General features: G+C 39.3%; 1 protein-coding gene across 2 annotated transcripts in view; it reads right to left on the minus strand.

The window, feature by feature from the left end:
* The window catches only part of slc13a4 (solute carrier family 13 member 4), a 25,596-nt gene extending 16,524 nt beyond the window's left edge, over positions 1-9,072 (minus strand). Inside the window, exons 1-2 of one of the 2 annotated variants that reach the window (XM_050036197.1) lie at positions 8,573-9,072; positions 346-474 (exon numbers count right to left, since the gene is read on the minus strand). In XM_050036197.1, coding sequence (XP_049892154.1) covers positions 346-474; positions 8,573-8,695 — 252 coding nt within the window. In that variant the 5' untranslated portion in view covers positions 8,696-9,072. The remainder of the gene's footprint in view (positions 1-345; positions 475-8,572) is intronic. The other variant, XM_050036196.1, reaches the window with a different exon arrangement.
* Between the last annotated feature and the right edge of the window lie 11,447 nt (positions 9,073-20,519).

A 20,519-nucleotide genomic window follows, 5' to 3' on the forward strand; every position in this document is an offset into this window, starting at 1 on the left:
ATGTCTAGAAAGCATCAGTGGCTGCAGCTGACAGGGACAGTTAGCAAAAGCTAACATCAGGACGTCATCTGTTAAAAGCCTCCCATTGTCGGATATGACATCAAACTACTCCAGTTAGCTCATCATCATTCATGTTGACGAGACGGCGTTTTGGGTGGAGCGGTTGCTATGGACGCGGAGCTTGCTGTTTCTGTAGGTACACATTTCCTGGGGACACCTACACGTCTCGGCCTCGCCCCCTCCATTGTGATTGGCTAAAGCACAGCATCGTTCAAACTCAAAGAAATGATAGAAATGTTTGCACTAAAAGACAGACAGACAGCTAACAATACCATAGAGACCCACCTCGCTGGACTTGAGTACCCCAAAGAGCGGATAGAGGAAGGCAGGTACCAGAGCAGCAGCACCCAGGGGAACAGCCTCAGACACCCAGTAGACTGCCGTCACCATCAGCACGTACGCACAACATGCCTCCTGTAAGTCGGAAAACACAAAGGGAGAAACAGTTAATGCTTCAACACTGACCACACAGGTTTTTTATACTTACCATCAAAAGTAGATATATTTAAACATGTAGGCTATGGCAACGTAGAAAACTTTGAAAAACGAGAGAAGCTGATAGCAAGGATACCGTTAGCTTAGCTAATTCAAGGATGTATCTCTACAGTTGATATTCAAGTTGCAGAAAAATATTGTCAACAAGCTCATGTACTTAATACCAGGCAAATGTCAGTCAAAAAATGGAGACAAAGCACTCTTAGAAATTAAACATGTTTTTCACCATGGCTTTTAATTGAGATTAACAGTTTGTGTGTTCATATTGAAGTGTCTTAGTACAGGGGGTCGTGGTTCGGTGCATGCAGAACACAGTGGTAGTTACGCCATTAGCAACATGCTAAGGCTAAACAAGCGGTTTTGCATGCAAGATATGGCCAACGCAAATGAAATGCTGGAGTTGGAAGACCTGCCTGCGAGTTCCCAGTCAGCTACAACAGCAGTGGAGAGAGACGTGTATATAAGACAAGGACAGTGTGTTGGCGTTTCCTCACCGTCGTATGGTGTGTGAATGAAATACATCCAACATGTTAATGTTAATCTGACAGTATCTACTAGCGGTGCCAAACACTGGCAGGATAAATATTTGAATGTTTAAATATATCCAAGGAGGAACTAATTGAAACATCAATACACACATTTTACTTCATATTGTTTGATGTATTCCGGTATTTTCAATTTCATAGCATAAGACAAGCTTTTCAGTTTTATAGCCTCCTGTGACTTGTTGCCTTCTGGGAAAGTGTTTATTCAGTGTTCACACAGTGTAATACACAAGTGTTTAAATGCTCCTTATTTTTATAATAAAAATAGTTTGCCAAAGTTGCCAATGGGCAAAATGATACCTCAGACCACAGTAAGTGTGTCTGTCTGTGATTATCACACTACTGTCTGTTTCAAATAAATGTCCTTAAACATTTAGGGTTTTTTTTCCCACTGTACTGAACTTACACTGAAACGGGACTTTTGTGTTTAATGTAATATTTGGATACAGAGTTTAATTTGTTAACCTGCCCCCCCACAATAGTATTAAACATAGAACTACGCACTTCTGCCACATGCTGTGTGAGCTTGTAGTACTTTTACGTAAGAGGAACATTCAGTGTAACATGTTGCCAGCAACAGGTCAGTTAATCTCAAATTAATAAACCCAGAGGGGGGAGAATTAGCCACGGGGCTCCAACATGTCCAGACCTGTTGAGACCTCACAGCCACTCAAACCACGAACTTTACAGAAGTCACTGCCAAGTGTGTCATAGGATTTATTTATGCTTTCTGCCTCTCTGCTGTCTGTTGATTGAATTAAATCTGTTTTTAAGATATAAAACTTTCATGTACCTTTTTAATGGCAGCAATGTGATGACTAAAAAGGTACACAACTTTTGTATGTAATGATGCAAAAACAATGCTTTTGGTAGCCAGCAACATGAAGCTGTATCCCAACAAACACACACTCTCTTAATCTAGATGGTGAGTTAAAAAGCTGTGACTGAGGGCTCTGTCTCTGAGAGGAGGCTCAGGTGAGTGTCATTATAGGACAGAGATACACACCAGAGATTGTCTGATTCAGCAATCACTGATCATTGACTATTGGTCTCTGACTATCAGAAGATAGTTGCCACACAAGGACTGCAACCTCAATCAGATCTTCAAACATCCATCTGTTTTGCAAGTCAAGGGCAAAGTGCTGGGTAAGCGAAAAGGCAGAGTTGCTGATATGACCTCTGTGATAACCAGACTTTATACTGAGACAATGAGCAGAAGTCAATATACATTGGTATTCTAATGGAAGAAAAGCCTGTGTTTGCTTTGAGGTCAGACCTAAAATGTGTGTTTTTGGAAAAAGGTTTCAGCTTCTTTTACTTGCAGAGTAGAGCTATTTGCAGTTTGTTTTAATACATTGTACTTTATTTCAATGAAAACAAGTGAGACTGAAACATGAAAATGCATCTTTGTCACCCTACCTGGAGATTTCCTTCAGATTAACTGATGTTTTTAGGGAAACAGGGAATGACAGAGAGGAAACAGCTGCTGTGACAAGCATGAAAATTCAAGGGCTTTTAAAAAAATGTAGGCGAAAGTTCACTCGATTTTCTGAGGCTTAAAAAGAATGTGATGCTGGAGTGCTTGAAGTGAAAGGGACAAGGTTTGTGTGTGTGTCTCAGCAGGCTGCACTAGAGGAACAGGGTTGAGCCCTAATTGGGAACAATCAAATCTTTCCTTTGACTTTCCATCTCATACTGACAAAATCTAAACATAGACATATCAGTGTCTCTGGCTGGCAGATATCTGACAGAATTAACTAACCAAACTGTTCATCTCTGATGGAACCACATATGGTTTCAGGGACTTTGTGTCCAGTAAATTAAATCTTCATGGCCTAAACACTTCAAACAAATGAGAGGGACGGTTCCTCGAACTCTGACAGTTTTACAGCTGACAGGCCGATTGCTGTCATAAAATGTAACAGGAGCCCATTGATTGGCTCATCAACCCCCTGTTATCTGTGGACAGCTTAGGAAATGGAGATGATTGTTTTTTAGGGGAAAAAAACACAGTGACTTATGTACCCCTGATAGGCAAATCAGGTCCCAGCTGAAACCTGTATTCACTGAACTAATCAGGAGAGGGCTAAATGGGTGTTTAAAATGACAGATAACACAAACACACATACACAATCTGTTTTAAATGCATAGTAAGCACACTGATATACAAACTTAACTACACCAACGTCACAAATAAAATCAAACACATACATAATGCATAGTAAAGCCTTAAAATCTAGAGACCATATCTATTTTTGCTAAATTAAGTGAGATGAAAGAATCACTAACTACAAGCACTATGACACATTCATGTATCACCCACACACTAGCTCACAAACTCAACAATAAACACCTATTTTACCATCAGAGGTTGAGTTTTAGTGCTCTCTGCTAATAAATAACAACATGGGAATCATTCTGAATATGATATTCCCAACTGTACTTTAAATGCAACATAATGTGATTTGCTATGTCATGTAGGGTACAATGTATCAGTGTAAATTTGACAAGACTAGGAGTCTAAAGCCCTGTTGCATCTGCAAGGTATAATGCTAACCATGTTTAACGCAAGCAGTAACCTCTGATGCTGTAAAATGAAGCCAATGTGGAAGTGCCCAAAACCGCAGTTCATCAAATGACCACTTGGGGCCCCAAAAAAACATTTTAGCTAATTTCTATCTTCATGCCAACTGTACGGCAGGGGGTGTAATTAAAAAACAAAACAAAAAAAAACAAAAAACTAACCCATTTATATTCTATTAAGCCCCACAGTTATGTATATTTACAGGCAAGGCTGCCTGAGTGACAGGCTGTCTTTGGGGCATAGCCACAGTTTGAGTCAGCTCCAGCTTCTCATCCATATACGGTTGCTTTTGGTTCCAAAAAAAAAAAAAACAAGACGGCGATGGCTAAGATGCCAAACTTGAGGCTTCAAAACGACAGTCTATAAACCAGAGGGTGATGTCACGGCAGCTACGTCCATTATTTATACAGTCTAAAGTTCAATGTTTTAGTTTAGCATGTTAGCATGCTAACATTGGCTACTTAGCTCAGCTGAGGATGATGGACATGTCATCGGTTTTGCAGGTAGTATTTGATCATAAACCAAAATACTGGCCTCATAGATATTCCGAATTGATGATTGTGCTGCTTGTGGATTTTTTGTTAGATTTTTAATTATTGTAGAAAATAAGCTCTGTGGCAAACAAAAGTTTATTTGCACATTTTGTTCAGCAAGATCATCTTCAGAAATGAATATATGCGATTGCCAGAAGTAAAAAGCTAATGTAAGACAATAAACAAACTACACCATGGACACATGACTTCAACATCACCACCGTGAGACTGTATTGGCAATGTTTGGCGTGAAGACGTTTTTAATGTCTCTGACACCCGATATTGTCTCATTTAGCCACCTGTTAGCAACCGCCTTTTTAAAAACACATAAATGTCTCAAAGTCATAAGTGGGATATTTACTGACATATTTTATGTTGCAGAACAAAACATCAAAGTCTTTTAAGCTTATGTTAACCACAGATCTTATCTCAGGTATCTAACCAAAAACCCATTGACTTCAAGACGAGGGCACCAGAAGTGCTAAAATGCTAGCTCATTTACAGATTTTAAGGACTCATTCTTGCACCAATCTGTAACAATTTCCTGACAATCCATCCAATAGTTGTGGAGCCTTTTGCACAAACAACAACAACAACAACAAAAACACAAATATGAACCTTTGGGTTGTGCTAGAGGAAAAGTCAACAAAGTCATTAGGGTTCATCATATGGGAACCATGAATACCTTTACAAACTTTATTGTCACTTCATCCAACAGCTGTTGAGTTATTTCAGTCTGAACCAAAGTGAACCAACCTTATTTATAAGGGGATGCAAAATGGCACAAGCATGACTGATGAGCATTCTGCATTTCTGCCATTGGCTTTGAATTTCAAGTCTGTGTCCCTCTCTCTCTCTGACCTCGCCTGACTGCATCCAGCAGATGTTCTGATCTGTTGCAGCTGGACCCAGTACTACTCCAAACACAAGCTACAAACCCCTGTCACATTCTTGTCACAGTCTGGGGTCCCTGGTGTCGTAAGGAAGCCACGTGGGGCCCAAATCCAGCGTGGTGGTGGGTGATTATATAACTTAATTGCTTGGATTGTTTCTTTCCTTTTCTTTGTAGTGAAGTTTTTGTTCCTTTGGGTGTTTTTGGCCTCATCCTGCGCCACCTACTCGTGCCAAACATCCACCAGTCCTGACATAACAGCAAGGCTCCTGCGCGACTGAGCTGATTGGCTGATGGACAACTTGTGAGCACATAACAGTTCCTTTGAATAATAATGATGTTACAAGGAACACAAATACGTGTGACACAGGAGAGCTCATTTATATCACATAAACACCCTGTCACCACTTGTTCCGATTGACAAGCTGGTTGTTTAGTAACAACCTCATTTAGCAAATGCTAAAAAAAACCTGGCTGAAAGCTCCTATTAATGATGTGATATAAACATGTGACTGCATGGTTATTTATTTGAATGTCAGATACAAACAAAAACAACTGTTACAGTTCATTTAAATACCTTTAGACTCAAAATCACGTCCTGTATGTTCTAGCTTTAACGGTTCTATCTACAATGGTGTCGCCTTCTGATTTCTCTGAAAAACAAGCATGTAATTTTGTGAATGGATGGTAAATGGACTTCCTCTTGTATAGTGCCGTTCTAGTCTTTCAACCATTCAAAGAGCTTTTACACTCCTTGCCACATCCAGCCATTCACACACACACACACACACACACACACACACATTCACCCAGTGGTGGTTAAGCTACCACACAAGGTGCCACCTGCTACTCAGTTAAACATTCACACACCAGTGGCACAGCCTTCGGGAGCATTTTGGGTTTCAGTATCTTTCCCAAGGACACTTTGACATGTGGACTGGAGGAGACGGGGATAGAACCCCTGATTTTCTGATTAGTGGACGCCCCATTCTACTCAGCCACAGCTGTCCATAATAAAGTATAAAATAAAAGGAAGTAACGAAAGAACGAACCAGTATCACTGATGTTAGAATTCATAATTAATTCTTAATTCTAGATGTAATTTCTAGCAAGCATCTTTGTTTGGATTAGGACAAAGAGGTAAATCTTGAGAAACACATTCAAATCTTTTTTAAAGAGCAACAGATAAATATTTGAATGCTTTGTTTTTTGTATTGTATTTGTTTTTTCACCAGTAAACTTGAGGAGGAAACTGAAAGGACTTGGCAAGTGTCAGACACGAATGGACCAGTGTCCTCAGTGTAGTTGTTGACCTTCACTTCAAGCAATTAAATTGTCTCTCCGACAAAGGAACAAAAGAAGGACAAACGAAATGTTACGTTCTCACTCTCTCTCACACACCGATGCAGCGGCACTAAGTCTGACTAAAATAGGATCGAGTTTGGGTGTTCCTGTTGTGTCTCGATGAAGCCTTGAATATTCACCGGTAATGACTATCACTGAAGCTTTGAAGCCCCAAAAATGAGACTAGATATCGTCGGAGATTTTTAATATCAAAATATCATAAGTTTTGTATTTTCCTGGTTTTTAAAGTTGCATACAGTAATTTTCTGAACTTATCTGACTGTTCTAGATGCTCTGTTATTTCCCACTTAGATACCTAACTTCTGCTTTATTGTTTAAAGGCATTCGGAGTGGAAGGCAAAGGAAGAATTTCATTGTACAGGGAAACTTGTTTTATCTGTGTATATGCCAATAAACTTGATTATGACATTACTGATGATTATTGATAAAAAAAAAATCTCATCTTGTAAAAGCACCAATAGTCAACCTACAATATTGTAGCAATATCAGTATCCAGGTATTTGGTCAGAAACATATATGATATTTGGTTTTCTCCATATCACCCAGCTCTATTACAAAGGTCAAAGAGGTACTTATTTTTCAGGGAAATGGACTCTTAGGTAGTGTTGTTACTCACATGCAATGGTAGTATATGAAAGGCTAATTTGGGACCATTTAGACCCTTAACTGTAGAAAAACCCTCTGAAAGGACATTTTCAAGCTTAAGTTTCCTGCTTGTCACCCTTTCTGTCACTTACTAGAGCCAGAAAATGTACTCTCAGTCAAGCTTTCCTCAGGATATGATACAGCTGTAAGTGCTTTTTGCAGGATACAATTTAATCTGGCATGAAGGCATGTTGACAAGTGAGGGGGTTTTAGCTCACTCCTAACACCTAACCAGACAAATCACACAGGTCTGAGCCTCACTAAACACGATCCTGTCTACAAGCAACTCCTCTGAATCTCAAAGTTTGATACAACAGACAAACTTACCAAACTGCAACAAGACATCTAGAGTTGCAATGATGTTTAAGTTTAGAAGCAATATGCTTTTGGCTCTCATCTCGTCAGACATTTCTACACATTATCACCCTGCATCAGCAGATCTTTATCTTAATGTTTGACTTAATCTTGAGGCAGCCACGCTGTTTCTTGGAACAAAAAGTTTAATTCAATAAAATGTGAATTCCTGCAGAGATTGGATTTACCCAGATTGAGATAATCCTATTATTTCAAATGCAGTTTCTCTTGTCTGTCATTTCTAAAGACAAACATGAGCTACAGGGCAGATAAGATCTTTTCAGTGGCTTTCACAGAGGACAATTCAACTGGGCACGAGCCTAAATAAGTATCAACTTGTTTACTCCTCCTCTGTTTCTGTCCCCCTCTCTCCCTCTTTGCTCTTCAGCAGCACACTGATCTCCATCTCATCAACATATCGTGACATCTCTCCTCCACACACACAGCTCAGCTGATGATCGGGACAGCTCGGGACAAGCATTCATCAAAACAGTAGACAGTGTGCCTTTTGATTGATACTCTCTTTCTCTCCCTCACATACACATACATACACACAAACCAGAATCTGGACACTAAAGCCATCAGCAGCAACCAGGAGGACCAACAGATCAACTGGATGTTTTGTTTACTGATGAATCGGATGTTTTCTAGGTATTTATGTGGTTTGTTGATATATCTAATGACTAACTAAACTAATTTTTGTGTTGAAATTTAAAAAAAAACACATTGTAGTATCATTAGTCACATATAATATTCTTATTAGACTCACCTACTTCTTGTATTTATGTCTTAAAAATGACAATTATATACCCTATATCTACGACATGTGCTTTAAAAGTCACCTATTTACCTATATAGACAATTTACTAACTAAGTCACACTTATATGTAATTAATTTCCAATATAATAGCCAAAAATAACCCTTACAGTGAGAGGTAGTTTACCTAGTTTGTCATATTTTATTGGTAATCTTCCTTAAATTCCACCATAAAATTCAACTGTGCTCTTAGGTTGAAAGTTACAACTTTCTGTCAGAAGTTGATGTTTCGTTTCTGTGCTTGTATAGGCTATAAAAAAAATCATATTGTATTTTACTCACGCTGGTGGGGTGGATGAGTGGTAATGGAAGCAGGGACAGCGGGATGAACACCACAACGATCAGCTTCCGCGCCTTCCACAGCTTCCTGAACACATCCATCCTGGCTGCGGCCTCTAGCCTCATGGGTGACCCGGGGCTCTGGGTCGGACTGGCTACAACTCAGCAGAACCGGGTGTGAAAGTCACAAACCGGCCGACGGGGAACTCTCAGACTACCGCCGACCTTGGAGAGCCGGAGGAGGAGGAGAAGGAGGCGGAAGAAGAAGAGGGAAGCAGTCTCCTGGAGGTGCGTGAAGTTGTTTTGGCTGTGCGCTTTTACGCACAGACCGCAGACGGTGACCGGACCTGGCTATGTGAGTCTCTGTGAGGTGAGTGAACTTGCCTGAACTTGCTTCTCTCAATCTGAATTTTACTTCCACCGTGTTGGACTCTCGTGCCATGCACTACTCTCGAAGTCCCTCTCCTCCTCCGTGTGTTTGATGCTGTTTGAAGCATCAGGTGAGGCTGCCGGCGCATTTATGAGCCTGGATAGGTATGCTAATTAATCACGGCTTTCCCCCCCACCCTCTCTGGCTGTGTATCGACCAATCAACGGTGAGTAAAGTTTGCACAAGGGCGTGTGCGTGTATACTAGGATTTTTGCAGCATAACTGTCTCTACACAGGAATGTAATCAAGCTAAGAGGGAAACAACGAGGAACATAACACAACAGTATTAGAATAGTGGGGATGCTAGGGAAGTGGAGATGGAATTCTGCATAGATTAATAATTAAAAGACATATAAATAGAATATTACAGAATACTTAAAGAGATGAAAAAGGCCTTACAGGATACTACAATAGATAAAAATTACCATGTTAATCACACAACATGCTATGAAGTATGTTAGTGTGTGTGTCTGAGAGAGAGACCAATTATAAAATCAATGGTTTTATTAATAACAATTATTTGAAGTGCATCATTTTAAGTCATATAATCCTCAACAAGGATCTTTAACACATCACAGAGTTTGAACCAAATAGAGCAGGATGAGGACCACAGGCTGCAGTCGCCCTCTAGAGGATTCACTGACGTTGTGCACACAGGTTCATTTCTCAGATAGGAGCCTGGTGAGGGAGAACCATCACTGTAGAAATATTTTAACATAAATGTCACAATTTAATGTATACCGTTATTTAAAGAGAAAATAATATGATTTAATATCTTAAAGGGACAGTTCACCCCAAAAACAAAAATACATATTTTCCCTCTTACCTGTAGTGCTATTTATCAGTCTAGATTGTTTTGGTGTGAGTTGCAGAGTGTTGAAGACATCGCCCGTAGAGATGTCTGTCTTCTCTCAAATATAATGAAACTAGATGGCACTCGGCTTGTGGTGCTCAAAGTGCTAATAAGTTACATTTGAAAAACTCAACAGCAATGTCTCTTTCTAGAAATCATGACCCTGTTACTCAAGATAATCCACAGACCTTGTTTGGAGCAGTTTCATGTAGGAACTATTTATTTTCTATTGAACTACACCTACCAACTGTATCACCACGCAGAAGGAAGCGTGCATCTAGCATCAAGCGGCTCGTGCTCCTGACAGAGCAAAATGTAAACATCAGTGGTGCCCTCCTTGGCTGAGCTGTAACATTAGCTAGCTCAGTGGTGCTAGGTGAGCTAGCAGTAGATGCATGCTTCCTCCTGCATGGTGGGTGTAGTAGATAAAAAATAGTTCCTATGAAACTGCTCGCAACAAGGTCTGTGGATTAACTTGAGTGACCGGGTCATAATTTCTGGAAAGAGACGTTGCTGTTGAGTTTTTCAGATTTTTTTTTTGTGCCAATTATTTCCATTATATTGGAGAGAAGGCAGACATTTTTTTGACCAATATCTCCAACACTCCAACTCACACCAAAACAATCTAGCTTGATAAACAGCACTATATGTAAGAAGACAAATAAGTATTTTTGATTTGGGGATGAGCTGTCCCTTTAAACTGCCACCTGTTGTGTCTGTGAAAAACAAATCATTTCTGGTCAAACAGGCTAAAGCCCTGGCACTGAAATTGTGTTTGACTTCCTGTGGGCAGTTGCTTCTTTTAACTAAAGTGGATTATCAATATGTTTTTATTTTTCTCTGTTATTTATCTAGGGCTTTATCTAGGGTTATTTAATGCCATTTTGGCACCCACCCCTTCTGGGTTGCACCCCAAGCAACTGTCTGTGAAGACCCACCACTGCTATTGTGAGTAGATACACTCTTCCTTCTGCACAGTGATACAGTTGGCAGATGTGGCTTGGTGGAAATGTTTGACTAACCAAGTCTATAAAGTGGCATTTTCCTGCCAGGAGCAGACCTCGGTCAGAAGTTACACAACACCTTAAACTCATGGAGTGTTACATGAAAGTGGTGTATTTAAAACCATATACACAGGGCTGTCACATGATGAACATTCACACATGCAGCATTTGAACTCACCAACAGCTTTTCCTTCATTGTGTAATGAGGATTAATTCTTAGCTTCTCGTTCAGCAAACAAAAGCCCTGGCTGCCTGGTGAAAGCAAGGGAGACATTTGAAGAGATTAGCCACTCAATCTCCTGTAATGTGTGAAAATGGAGAAGAAGTAGGGATATTTAGTACAAAAGAATGAAGGAAATGTCGCGTTTCATGTAGACATAGTTTGTGTATTTTATACACTACTGGCCTCTGACTGCTTTGAATATCATTTGTGTGTGTGTGTGTGTGTGTGTGTGTGCATGCCTGCCTGCGTGTGTGAGTGTGTGTGTTTGTCTCCTCTTCAGTGGACCTTTGAGCTTACATAACCCAATCACTATTAGCTAATTCTCTCTAAACCTCTTTTAGTCTTAAACTGTGTAAAAATTTGTCAATGGCTTTACTCTTCACAAGGATTTCCCAGTGTGTGTGTGTGTGTGTGTGTGATAATGGGAAGTGTTATAGACTTGTTAGTGAGTTTAATTATCACAGAAGTTGTCACAGATCATACGTAGTATTGCTCCTCTATTTTCTGTTTCACATAGTAGTTACAGTATTTGTCCAGGTGTTAACATATGTGTTTATCTTCTTACATTATCACCTAAATGCTGCTGCAATAAGTATACTGTGATTCTGGTGGAGAAATAATAAAATCGTTCTTTATTTAAATTATTTATTGTTCTACCACAAAACAGTCACACTTTAAAATGAGCCTTAAAGCTGCTAAAATCAAAATTTATTTCAATGGATTAATAGCCTGTTTGTAAATTGAAAGAATTAACTTGACGTAACAAACCCATTAAGAATTTTATTTGCATCTTTTAGTTCATTGTTTTGGTTTTATGGCTAACAACTTTGATCTTTTTGCTCATTCGCATTAATGAGAATTAATCACTTTGTTTGTGTTTTTTACATTGCAGTGCACACGTTTCTGCGCTCTAGGCGCCTGGCATTTTTGACAGACTGGAAAAGTGCCCCACGTCATCACTCTTTTGTCATCTTTTTTCCCATTGTCCAATTGGATGATTTGAGGGGCAGGCCTTCTGTGGGTGTCACGACAACAAGTTTACAGTTGATAAACAATGGAGGAGAAACTGGTAGTAGCAGTTGCTGGATACCCAGAGCTATATGCAGGGTGTCCGCGGGGTCTTAAAAAGTATTAAAAGTTGATAAATCAAATGTTGGAAAATTAAGGCCCTTAAAAAGTATTAAAAAATCTTAATCGCGAAGTATTAAATTTTCTTGGCATTCAAGCTTTGACAAAAAGTATCCATGAATGTATAATTTATTTTCCTCCTCGCAACTATTACAAACAACGATGTGTAGGTAGGCACACTTGGACTGCCACTCGGGGCCGTGCACGTACCTGTGCGACATCACACGACGGCGCATGTCCAGGCGCCAAACAGAGGAGCAAAAGACAATGAAAAATCCTTCTCATCTTATCTGAGTTCTGTTGTATGTTTGTGCTCCATAGATTTAATTGCAAACTACAACTGTTTAGTAAGTTAAAGATGCGCTAAGGACAGCTTGAAGTGGCGAAGAGGTCTTCAGGTTTTTTGGGAAGGTCTTAAAAAGGTATTGAAATTAACCTCAGGATTCCTGCATATACCCTGTATATGGCCTGATGATAGACAGCAGGCTTTCAACCCGCCCATGAGTCATCCTAAATTATGCCTGGAAATGGCCTTCAAGGAGGCGAAGCTCCTGGACCAGCTGGTGGTGATCCAACCTCTTTTTTAGGGTCTCATGTACCCACACAGATCTCTGTTTCCCTGTGCCCAACAAACTATCTGCTGACAGCCTCTTACCCTCACCCAGAGGTTAGTGTAAGGACATGATGGGGTGGTTGCCTGGCATTAATAAAAAGGTGCAGCAAGCATTTTTTTTTTTTTACTAGTGGCATTCAATTTTTTCCGTGTGGCGCACCGCGCATTTTGCGACCTGCAAAACAAACTGTGTGATTGTAGCCTTAGCCTTCTGCTTATTGTAGCTCACAGCTCACAGCTGCGGCTTCAAGTTTACAGTACATTAATGTAGCTTAAGTTAGCTAGAGCCTCAAATCACTCCCCGCCACTATGGACAACCTCACCAGAAATATACCAAGCACCATCTCCACAGATGGACCCCCAGTCAGTGGCTAAAGCAACTAAAATTCAGCCTACACAATCCCAACCTCCAGGGGACTGGACAGCCCCGACTCCCTGCTGCATCAGCAAACTTTCTGTTACTGCTGTTACACAGGTTAGACCAGGTGATGCTGCAGGCCACCAGCCTACTGTGACACCCAACGCTGGGCGATTTGTGTTGGCCACATTCAAGTCAGCTGTGGGAGGAGGGCTGTATTTTCAAATTCTCCTGTTTTTTTTTCTGTTGCAGATTTTTGACTACCCCAACTTTAAAGCTTTCTGTTTACTTAAATGGCTTCCAAGTAGAGATATGGGTATTGCTGAAGTTTTCCTAAAACCATCTCCCCCTATAGACAGAGCAAAAAACACTGAGCATTAAAACTAAAGAGGATAAAAGAATATTAGGGCCTAACAGAACACCATAATGTAGTCTTATAGGGTTTTTTGGTAATGTTTTTCATCCCATCACAGCAGTTATTTTATTTTGCAGTCCTTTTCCCAGTAATGCTTACAAAATGCTGAGGCTGCCACTCAGGACGCTGATGCTCTTTGATGTTCTTTTGATATGTTGAGCTGCAGCCTCATCCAGTCATCCTAATATTGTAAAAAGTATATGGTGACCCTTAAACTATTGTTGCACAATATTCTACCATCAGCATAAATCACTAAACATGTGTAAACATGTCTGTAATACACTGTAAGCTTCCTGTAAACGTGAGCTCAAGGCGGAGCTGTCCAGTCTGCTGTGGTGCTGAATCCTGCTCATGAGCACCAGCTTATTTTACTTTGCCTCCATGGTTACATTGTAGGGTTGACTAATCCTAAATGTGCCAGACGATGGGCATAAACACAATTCTGCCCAGATAGCTTGCTATCCCAAAATCCAAAATGAGGAGTAATGCACATTATACTGAGGCAGGAGAATAAGAGAAGTGAGGGAAGCTGCAGAAAAGGAGATTTATCTTGACATGTGCAGGTCCAATAAAGACAAGGAGCAACATCCGAGCAGGGCACACACATAACAAGATTAATACATACCTGCAAGGGGATCAGCAAACTTCCAACAGCACACTGTAGCCCAGTGAAGTCCAGGGAATCCAGGGAATCCAGGGAATTCTTAACACAACTGCCACTCTGTTTACTTTTATATACATCACTGTTTCTCTTTCTTTTTAGCAAAGATGTCCAGAAACTGGATTCAACCTTAAGTCACCCTCCCTACTCTCCTCCATGCTTCCTTTGTTAGCTTCTCCCCTCCCCCAGATCACAGGTGTATCTAATTTATCTCACACTTTCCTCACCTTCCTTTCCTGCCAAGGCTGAAAAGGGATATTCTGTGTTTTTTCTGGTGTTAACTCACAGTAGTGTAACAATAGCAACATCCAATTTTCTTTAAAGGAGCACTTCACCCACAGAATGATCATTTGTATATCAGTTACTCACAATGTGTTTCGTGAATTTGCGAAGAAAACCTTGTTTTTCTTGCATGTCTCGAGAGTAAATAAACAATCTAATAACAGAGAAAATTCTGCATGAATTGGAGTAAAAAAGGTACACATTTGTGGCGTTGGTGGATAGTGGATAGAGCAGGTGCCCCATGTACAAGGCTCTTGCCGCAGCGGCCCAGGTTCGACTCCAGCCTGTGGCCCTTTGCTGCATGTCATTCCCTCTCTCTCTCTCCTCCCTTCACACTTAGCTGTCCTGTCAATTAAAGGCAAAAAATATTTTTTAAAAAAGGTACACATTTAACAACAGCAAAACTATATCAAAACATCTCTTTACAAACTCTCACACAACTTGTGCAGTATGATCCAGCTCTCATGTATCCTGTTGTATGCTCACTACTTCCCAAAAAAAGCATTCACTAAAACATCATTATCTTAAAACACGTGCATATGAGTAGCATGCATCAGCAAGTGTTTGAACTAAATATTTTGGTTTTGAGTGAAAATGCATGTGTTTGGGAAGTACTGAGCATATGACTAAAGAAATGAGACGTGGAATATACTGCAAGAGTTTTGTGAGAGTTTGTAAAAGGTTGTTCACGGCCCCCCTTCGCTTCAATTCATCAAGAATGTTTACCATTTTTGGATTCTTCGTTGACCACTGAGAATTGCGAGAAAAACGCAAGTTTTCTTCACAAACTCAAAGTAACACATGGTGAGTAACTGATATACGAACGATCATTTTGTGGGTTAAGTGTTCCCTTTAAGTCCCCTCATCATATCAGCTAGATCCAACTCATCATTGAGGCTCTATGATAACACTGAGTGAAATATTCAAAACCTGAGTGCACCCTGCCATCACATGGAAATCCTTTAGATCAGGGGTGTCAAACTCATTTAAGTTCATGGGCCACATACAGCCCAATTTTATCTCAGATGGGCTGGACCAATAAAACCATTGCACAATAAATAATAACCTCTAAGTACCATCAGCTCCAATATGTTCCCCTTTTTTGTGTGTAAAGAATTACAAGTACATTCTGTAGATGTTCGTCTTTTTACAAAACAGACTTACAGCCTGAGACGTCCTTAGTGCAATTTCAACAGTCTCAGTTTTCCACATTCCACTCCTCACTGTCATTACATGTGCATTTATACATACATTTTCTGATACAGACTCGTTTGAACTGAAGCTGCTGATTGACAATATTTTGCACAATGTTCAGTAAGAACTGTATTCTGGTCAGGGTGGAAACGCTTCTGAAGCAAAATTTTACATGAATTACAGTAAGCAACACATGATTTACCTTGCTCCTGAAACCTGGCACCTCTTAGTCTTGTCAAACATCTTTTGTAAAGGAACACAAAAGTATTAAAGGGAAAGAGCAGCTTTATATGTTTGATTAAAGTGTGGAGGGAGACTGAAACTGCAATGCCATCTAATAACCACAAGAGGGTGCTGCAAACTTAGAGCTGAGATGTTCTGCTTGTATTTTATGTTCATGATAAACAAGTTTTAGTTTATGAGAGCCACCAGAGTTCTCACTGTCTGGGCCAAAGGAAGATGTATTCTAAGTCAGTTAATTTTAACAGGCTGTAGTTATATATATGTATTAATACAGAGTTTTTAAAAAATTCAAATTTATTTATTTTGGTTAAGGTCACACATGTTCTTATTATTTCCAAGCTTTTTAATTCAGGCTTTTTAGCACTCTGTTGGTGTTGCTGATGGAGAAGAGGAATCCGTTTCCCTCTGGATTACAGCTTAGTGAGAGACTTGAAATGTAAATAGAAAATGCAGTGCCAGATTGCAGCAAACTCTGACCTCAGATTAGGAATCACATCCAAAACACATAACACACACACACACACACACACACACACACACACAAATCTAAATCCAACACACACACACACACACACACACAAATCTAAATCCATGTGAGTCTGCTGTTTGCCAGCTCTACTGCACTTTCAGTCGTTGAACCTTCAGCCGTCCCAAATGCAAGATAATTTGTCTTTTACCAGTTTTTAGTTTTTATACGTATGCATATTTATGTTATTTTTTTTCATCTGTTTTAAAAGTTTCACTTTTGTTGTTTTGGAAAATGTGTGTAAATGCTCTTCTCCCTTTAGTTTCAGCATATAAAATGCATATTATGCACTGTGAGAAGTGAAATATGAAAGTTTAGGGTTTCTACATTCATGTCAACATGCTGCTGCTCTCTCATTGACCTTTCTTGGAACAATACCAACTTCTCCCCAGTTATTGACTCTTACTGCAGCCAGGTCCCCGCAGCGTAGATCAAATGGAAGATCAGACGAGCTCCAGGGGTCCCAAAGTCTCCTGGCCTCACACAGTGTCACTGCATGTTTATCTGTCTGACTGCTTATTTCTAATCTGACGCTGCTGCTCGTCTCCCAAATTAACGTCAAAGCTGCAGGGAGTCACCCAAAGCTCGGATCTTCACTTAAATCCTCAGAGTACAGATTTACAGATTGAAGTGTTTTGGTCTTGTGAGTTGAGCGGTAATCTGCACGTGTAGAAACCAGAGAAACACCTGATTAGAGTTAGTTAAAAGTTTTGCATCCTCTGGTTTAATATTTTTCTGTCCTTTTTTGTTTTTCTTCACTTCTCAACATCTTACACTCTTCTCCTCAGATGCTGTGCTGTCCCAGTTTCCCAGCAGAGATCAATAATTTCATCTTATCTCATCTTTCACACTTACCTCAGTGATGGAGGAGCTGCTTTTTGAGGCTACACTCCAATCTCAGTGCCCCCAAGTCAACCAACCTATGTGGGGAGTAGTTTTTCTTTCAAGATGTGTCATAATCTACATACAAATAATTATATGTAGGGTTAAAAATGACAAAAGTATCAATAAATGAACAGGAATAAATAAATGTAGTTGTAGAAATAAATTTAAGATATTTATTTATTTATGTCCTGTTTATTTATCAACTTTCATGTATTTATTCATTCATTTATCTATTTATTTCCATAGTTTTTCAGTATTTATTTGTTCCTTTATTTATTTATTTATTTATACATTTGTTTATTTCTGTATTTATTTCTGCATTTATTTGCAATTTTATTTATGTATTTCTTTATATGCCTCTGAATTTATTCACACATTTATTTCTGATTTTTTTTTTCTGTATTTCTTTATATGCTTCTATATTTATTTCTGTATTTCTTCATATATTCCTGTATTTATTTACACATTTATTTTTGTATTTCTTTATATGCTTCTGTATTTATTTACACATTTATTTCTGCATCTATTTCTGTATTTCTTATACGTTACTGTATTAATTTACACATTTATTTTTGTATTTATTTCTTGATGTACTTATCTGTATTTCTTTTTATATTCCTGCATTTCTTCTATTTCTTTCTTTCTATTTTTCTGTCTTTTTCCTTTATTCCTGTATTCCTTTAGACATTTATTTATTTCTCTATTTATTTATACAATTCTACACTCATTTATTTATTTCTGTAGCTCTTTACATATTCCTGTATTTATTTATACATTGATTGATTGATTCCTGCAGTTATTTATCCATTTATTTATGGACATCACTTTCAATCCTCCATATAATTGTATGTATGGCATGTGATTTTTCTCACCAAAATATGGTGTAATATAGTGTCATGAGCAGAATACTTTAGTAAGTGGTAAAGGACACTTCAAGGACACTCCAGCGGTGGTTTCTTGTGCAGGATTATTCCCCAGCTGTCCAGAGGATTTGAACCAGCCGCCCTCCAACCCTGATCCCTGCCCTTTAGATCCCCTTCCTCTTGTTTGACCCCTGCTTCACTCATCTGAGATCAGATGTGGTTTTTAGAAGCCCCAGGACTCCACTGGTGCTTACAGAAAAACACTTTGTTTAATGTAAAATACTGTCAGTAAAGTATGAGGAACATGAATCCTACCAGTGAAGATTCTTCAATTTACAGTATCCCACTGTGCTGTGGTAAGATCCTGAGAGTTGTTTACTGCTGGTAAGATGATGCTGTGGCTGCAGGAGCAGACTTGTATGGAGTGCAGATGTACTGAAAGTAATGAGTTGGCTTAGACTGGGAGCAGACAGGTCCAGAGAAGAAATAGGCAAAAGTAAAAGATTCCCACTAAAAATAAAACATCAAAAATGATAAGTATGGAATATTAAATCATTCATGACTGTGAGCTTTAAAAACTCTTCATCTTAGTTTTGTAACTGTGTGCCTGAAAACTCTATTTTGAAAACTAAAAATAACTTGAACTAACTATGGACACTAATGTCATGCTAAAATTACTAAATGGCTAATTTAAGATTAATCCCATCAGGAGACATCTGTCCAGGATTTTTCAGTTCCTGATCTTACTGTCACAAAATAATTTAGCCAGCTGTAGTTGTTGAATCCTGTCCTTTCCTTTTATGGACCCTCTGTTTTCTTTACAAAGCACTTTGCACATCAACTTCACTATGTAATGCATCGTCATATCTATAAGAGCATGCAGACGAAGACCTGCAACACGTAAACCTACAATCACTGATTTTTGGACACTTGGGAACACTGATATGAATACCCTTATAGTTAATATGGCGAACTTGTTAGCTAATTTGTTTTCATAGAGCATCAGCATTCATTTGGAGTTGTGTTTCTGAAGTGCAATATTCAGTCTCCTTTTAACTCTTCTTTGGTCTCTGCCAAGCGGCAACCTCCGAGGCTGAAAAACAAAACCAATGCGCAAGCACAACACATTCTCACTCCAACAACAACACTTGGTCAGTCACCCTACACATCAAATTATGACTCTCTAGGTTCTCCTCCAGCATCAGTTTTGGGGACAAGATGTCAATTTCAAATTCTCACTCCAACCTTGTCACATATTGACGTTTTGGTCATGAACTTTCCACGTCCACATACGACGTACAAAGTACCCTGGGTGCGTTGCTTGTTGATGTTCTGCGACACCAAGTCAAGATACACTTCCATTTACACAGGAAATTTATCATTTACATAGGCTACGGTCTCTTTCAAAATAAAAGCACTATGTTGGTACAACATCACAAATTGATGTATTTTTCCTTCAACAACAAAAACATGGTTAGGTTTAGGTAATAAAAAAGGAAGTGGTTAGGTTTAGGAAAAAAGAACAGGGTTTGGCTCTAGAACCTTACGGGACACCAACACCGCTCTCTCGAGTGGAAGTCAGTGTTATTTGGACCCATCCACCACCCCTCCCGCCCGTCACACACGGATTTCGTTAAACTGTAACGGCAACCAGAGCCTTTTTTTGTTGGCACTGCAAGTCACTGCCCAAGCATCGGTTTTCGACGACTTTGTATATGCAATGAGTCCCTTCAAAATAAACTTCCATTTTCACAAGAAATGTGCAGATTCTGCTTGTTAAATACATAGTCTCTTTTCAAAATAAACTTTGAGGGTAGGTAACAAAAAAAAACCTAGCTTTAGGTTTACTTTCTTAGGTTTAGGCAACAATTACACCTGGTCAGATGTAAAAAAACATCATGGTTTGGTTTGAATAAGTAGGTTTGTACTTATGTAAAATCACTAGTGTGATAAGCTACACATACTAGCATGTTACATTGTTAATAAAATAACTTGACTGACTTTTGGTTTCACTTGGGACACAAACAGCGGGCTCCCGGGTGAAAGTCCAGAGTTTGTTTGACCCATCCACCTCCATTCCCACCCACCCTATGCAGACTTTCTCGCTCTTTATACCAGCTAGTTGCAAGGAGCGTCAAAAAATACCACTGCCCAGTGCGTCTCATATTGCTGCTAAAGGGTGCCTCTGTGTGTCATATCTGATGCTGAGTACCACTAACCAAACATCAGTATTTGATATATTTTAAAACTCCCCCGTTTAAATTTTACCTAA

Source organism: Epinephelus moara, chromosome 23 (assembly GCF_006386435.1).
Source record: "Epinephelus moara isolate mb chromosome 23, YSFRI_EMoa_1.0, whole genome shotgun sequence".
NCBI classification, from domain to species: Eukaryota; Metazoa; Chordata; class Actinopteri; order Perciformes; family Serranidae; genus Epinephelus; species Epinephelus moara.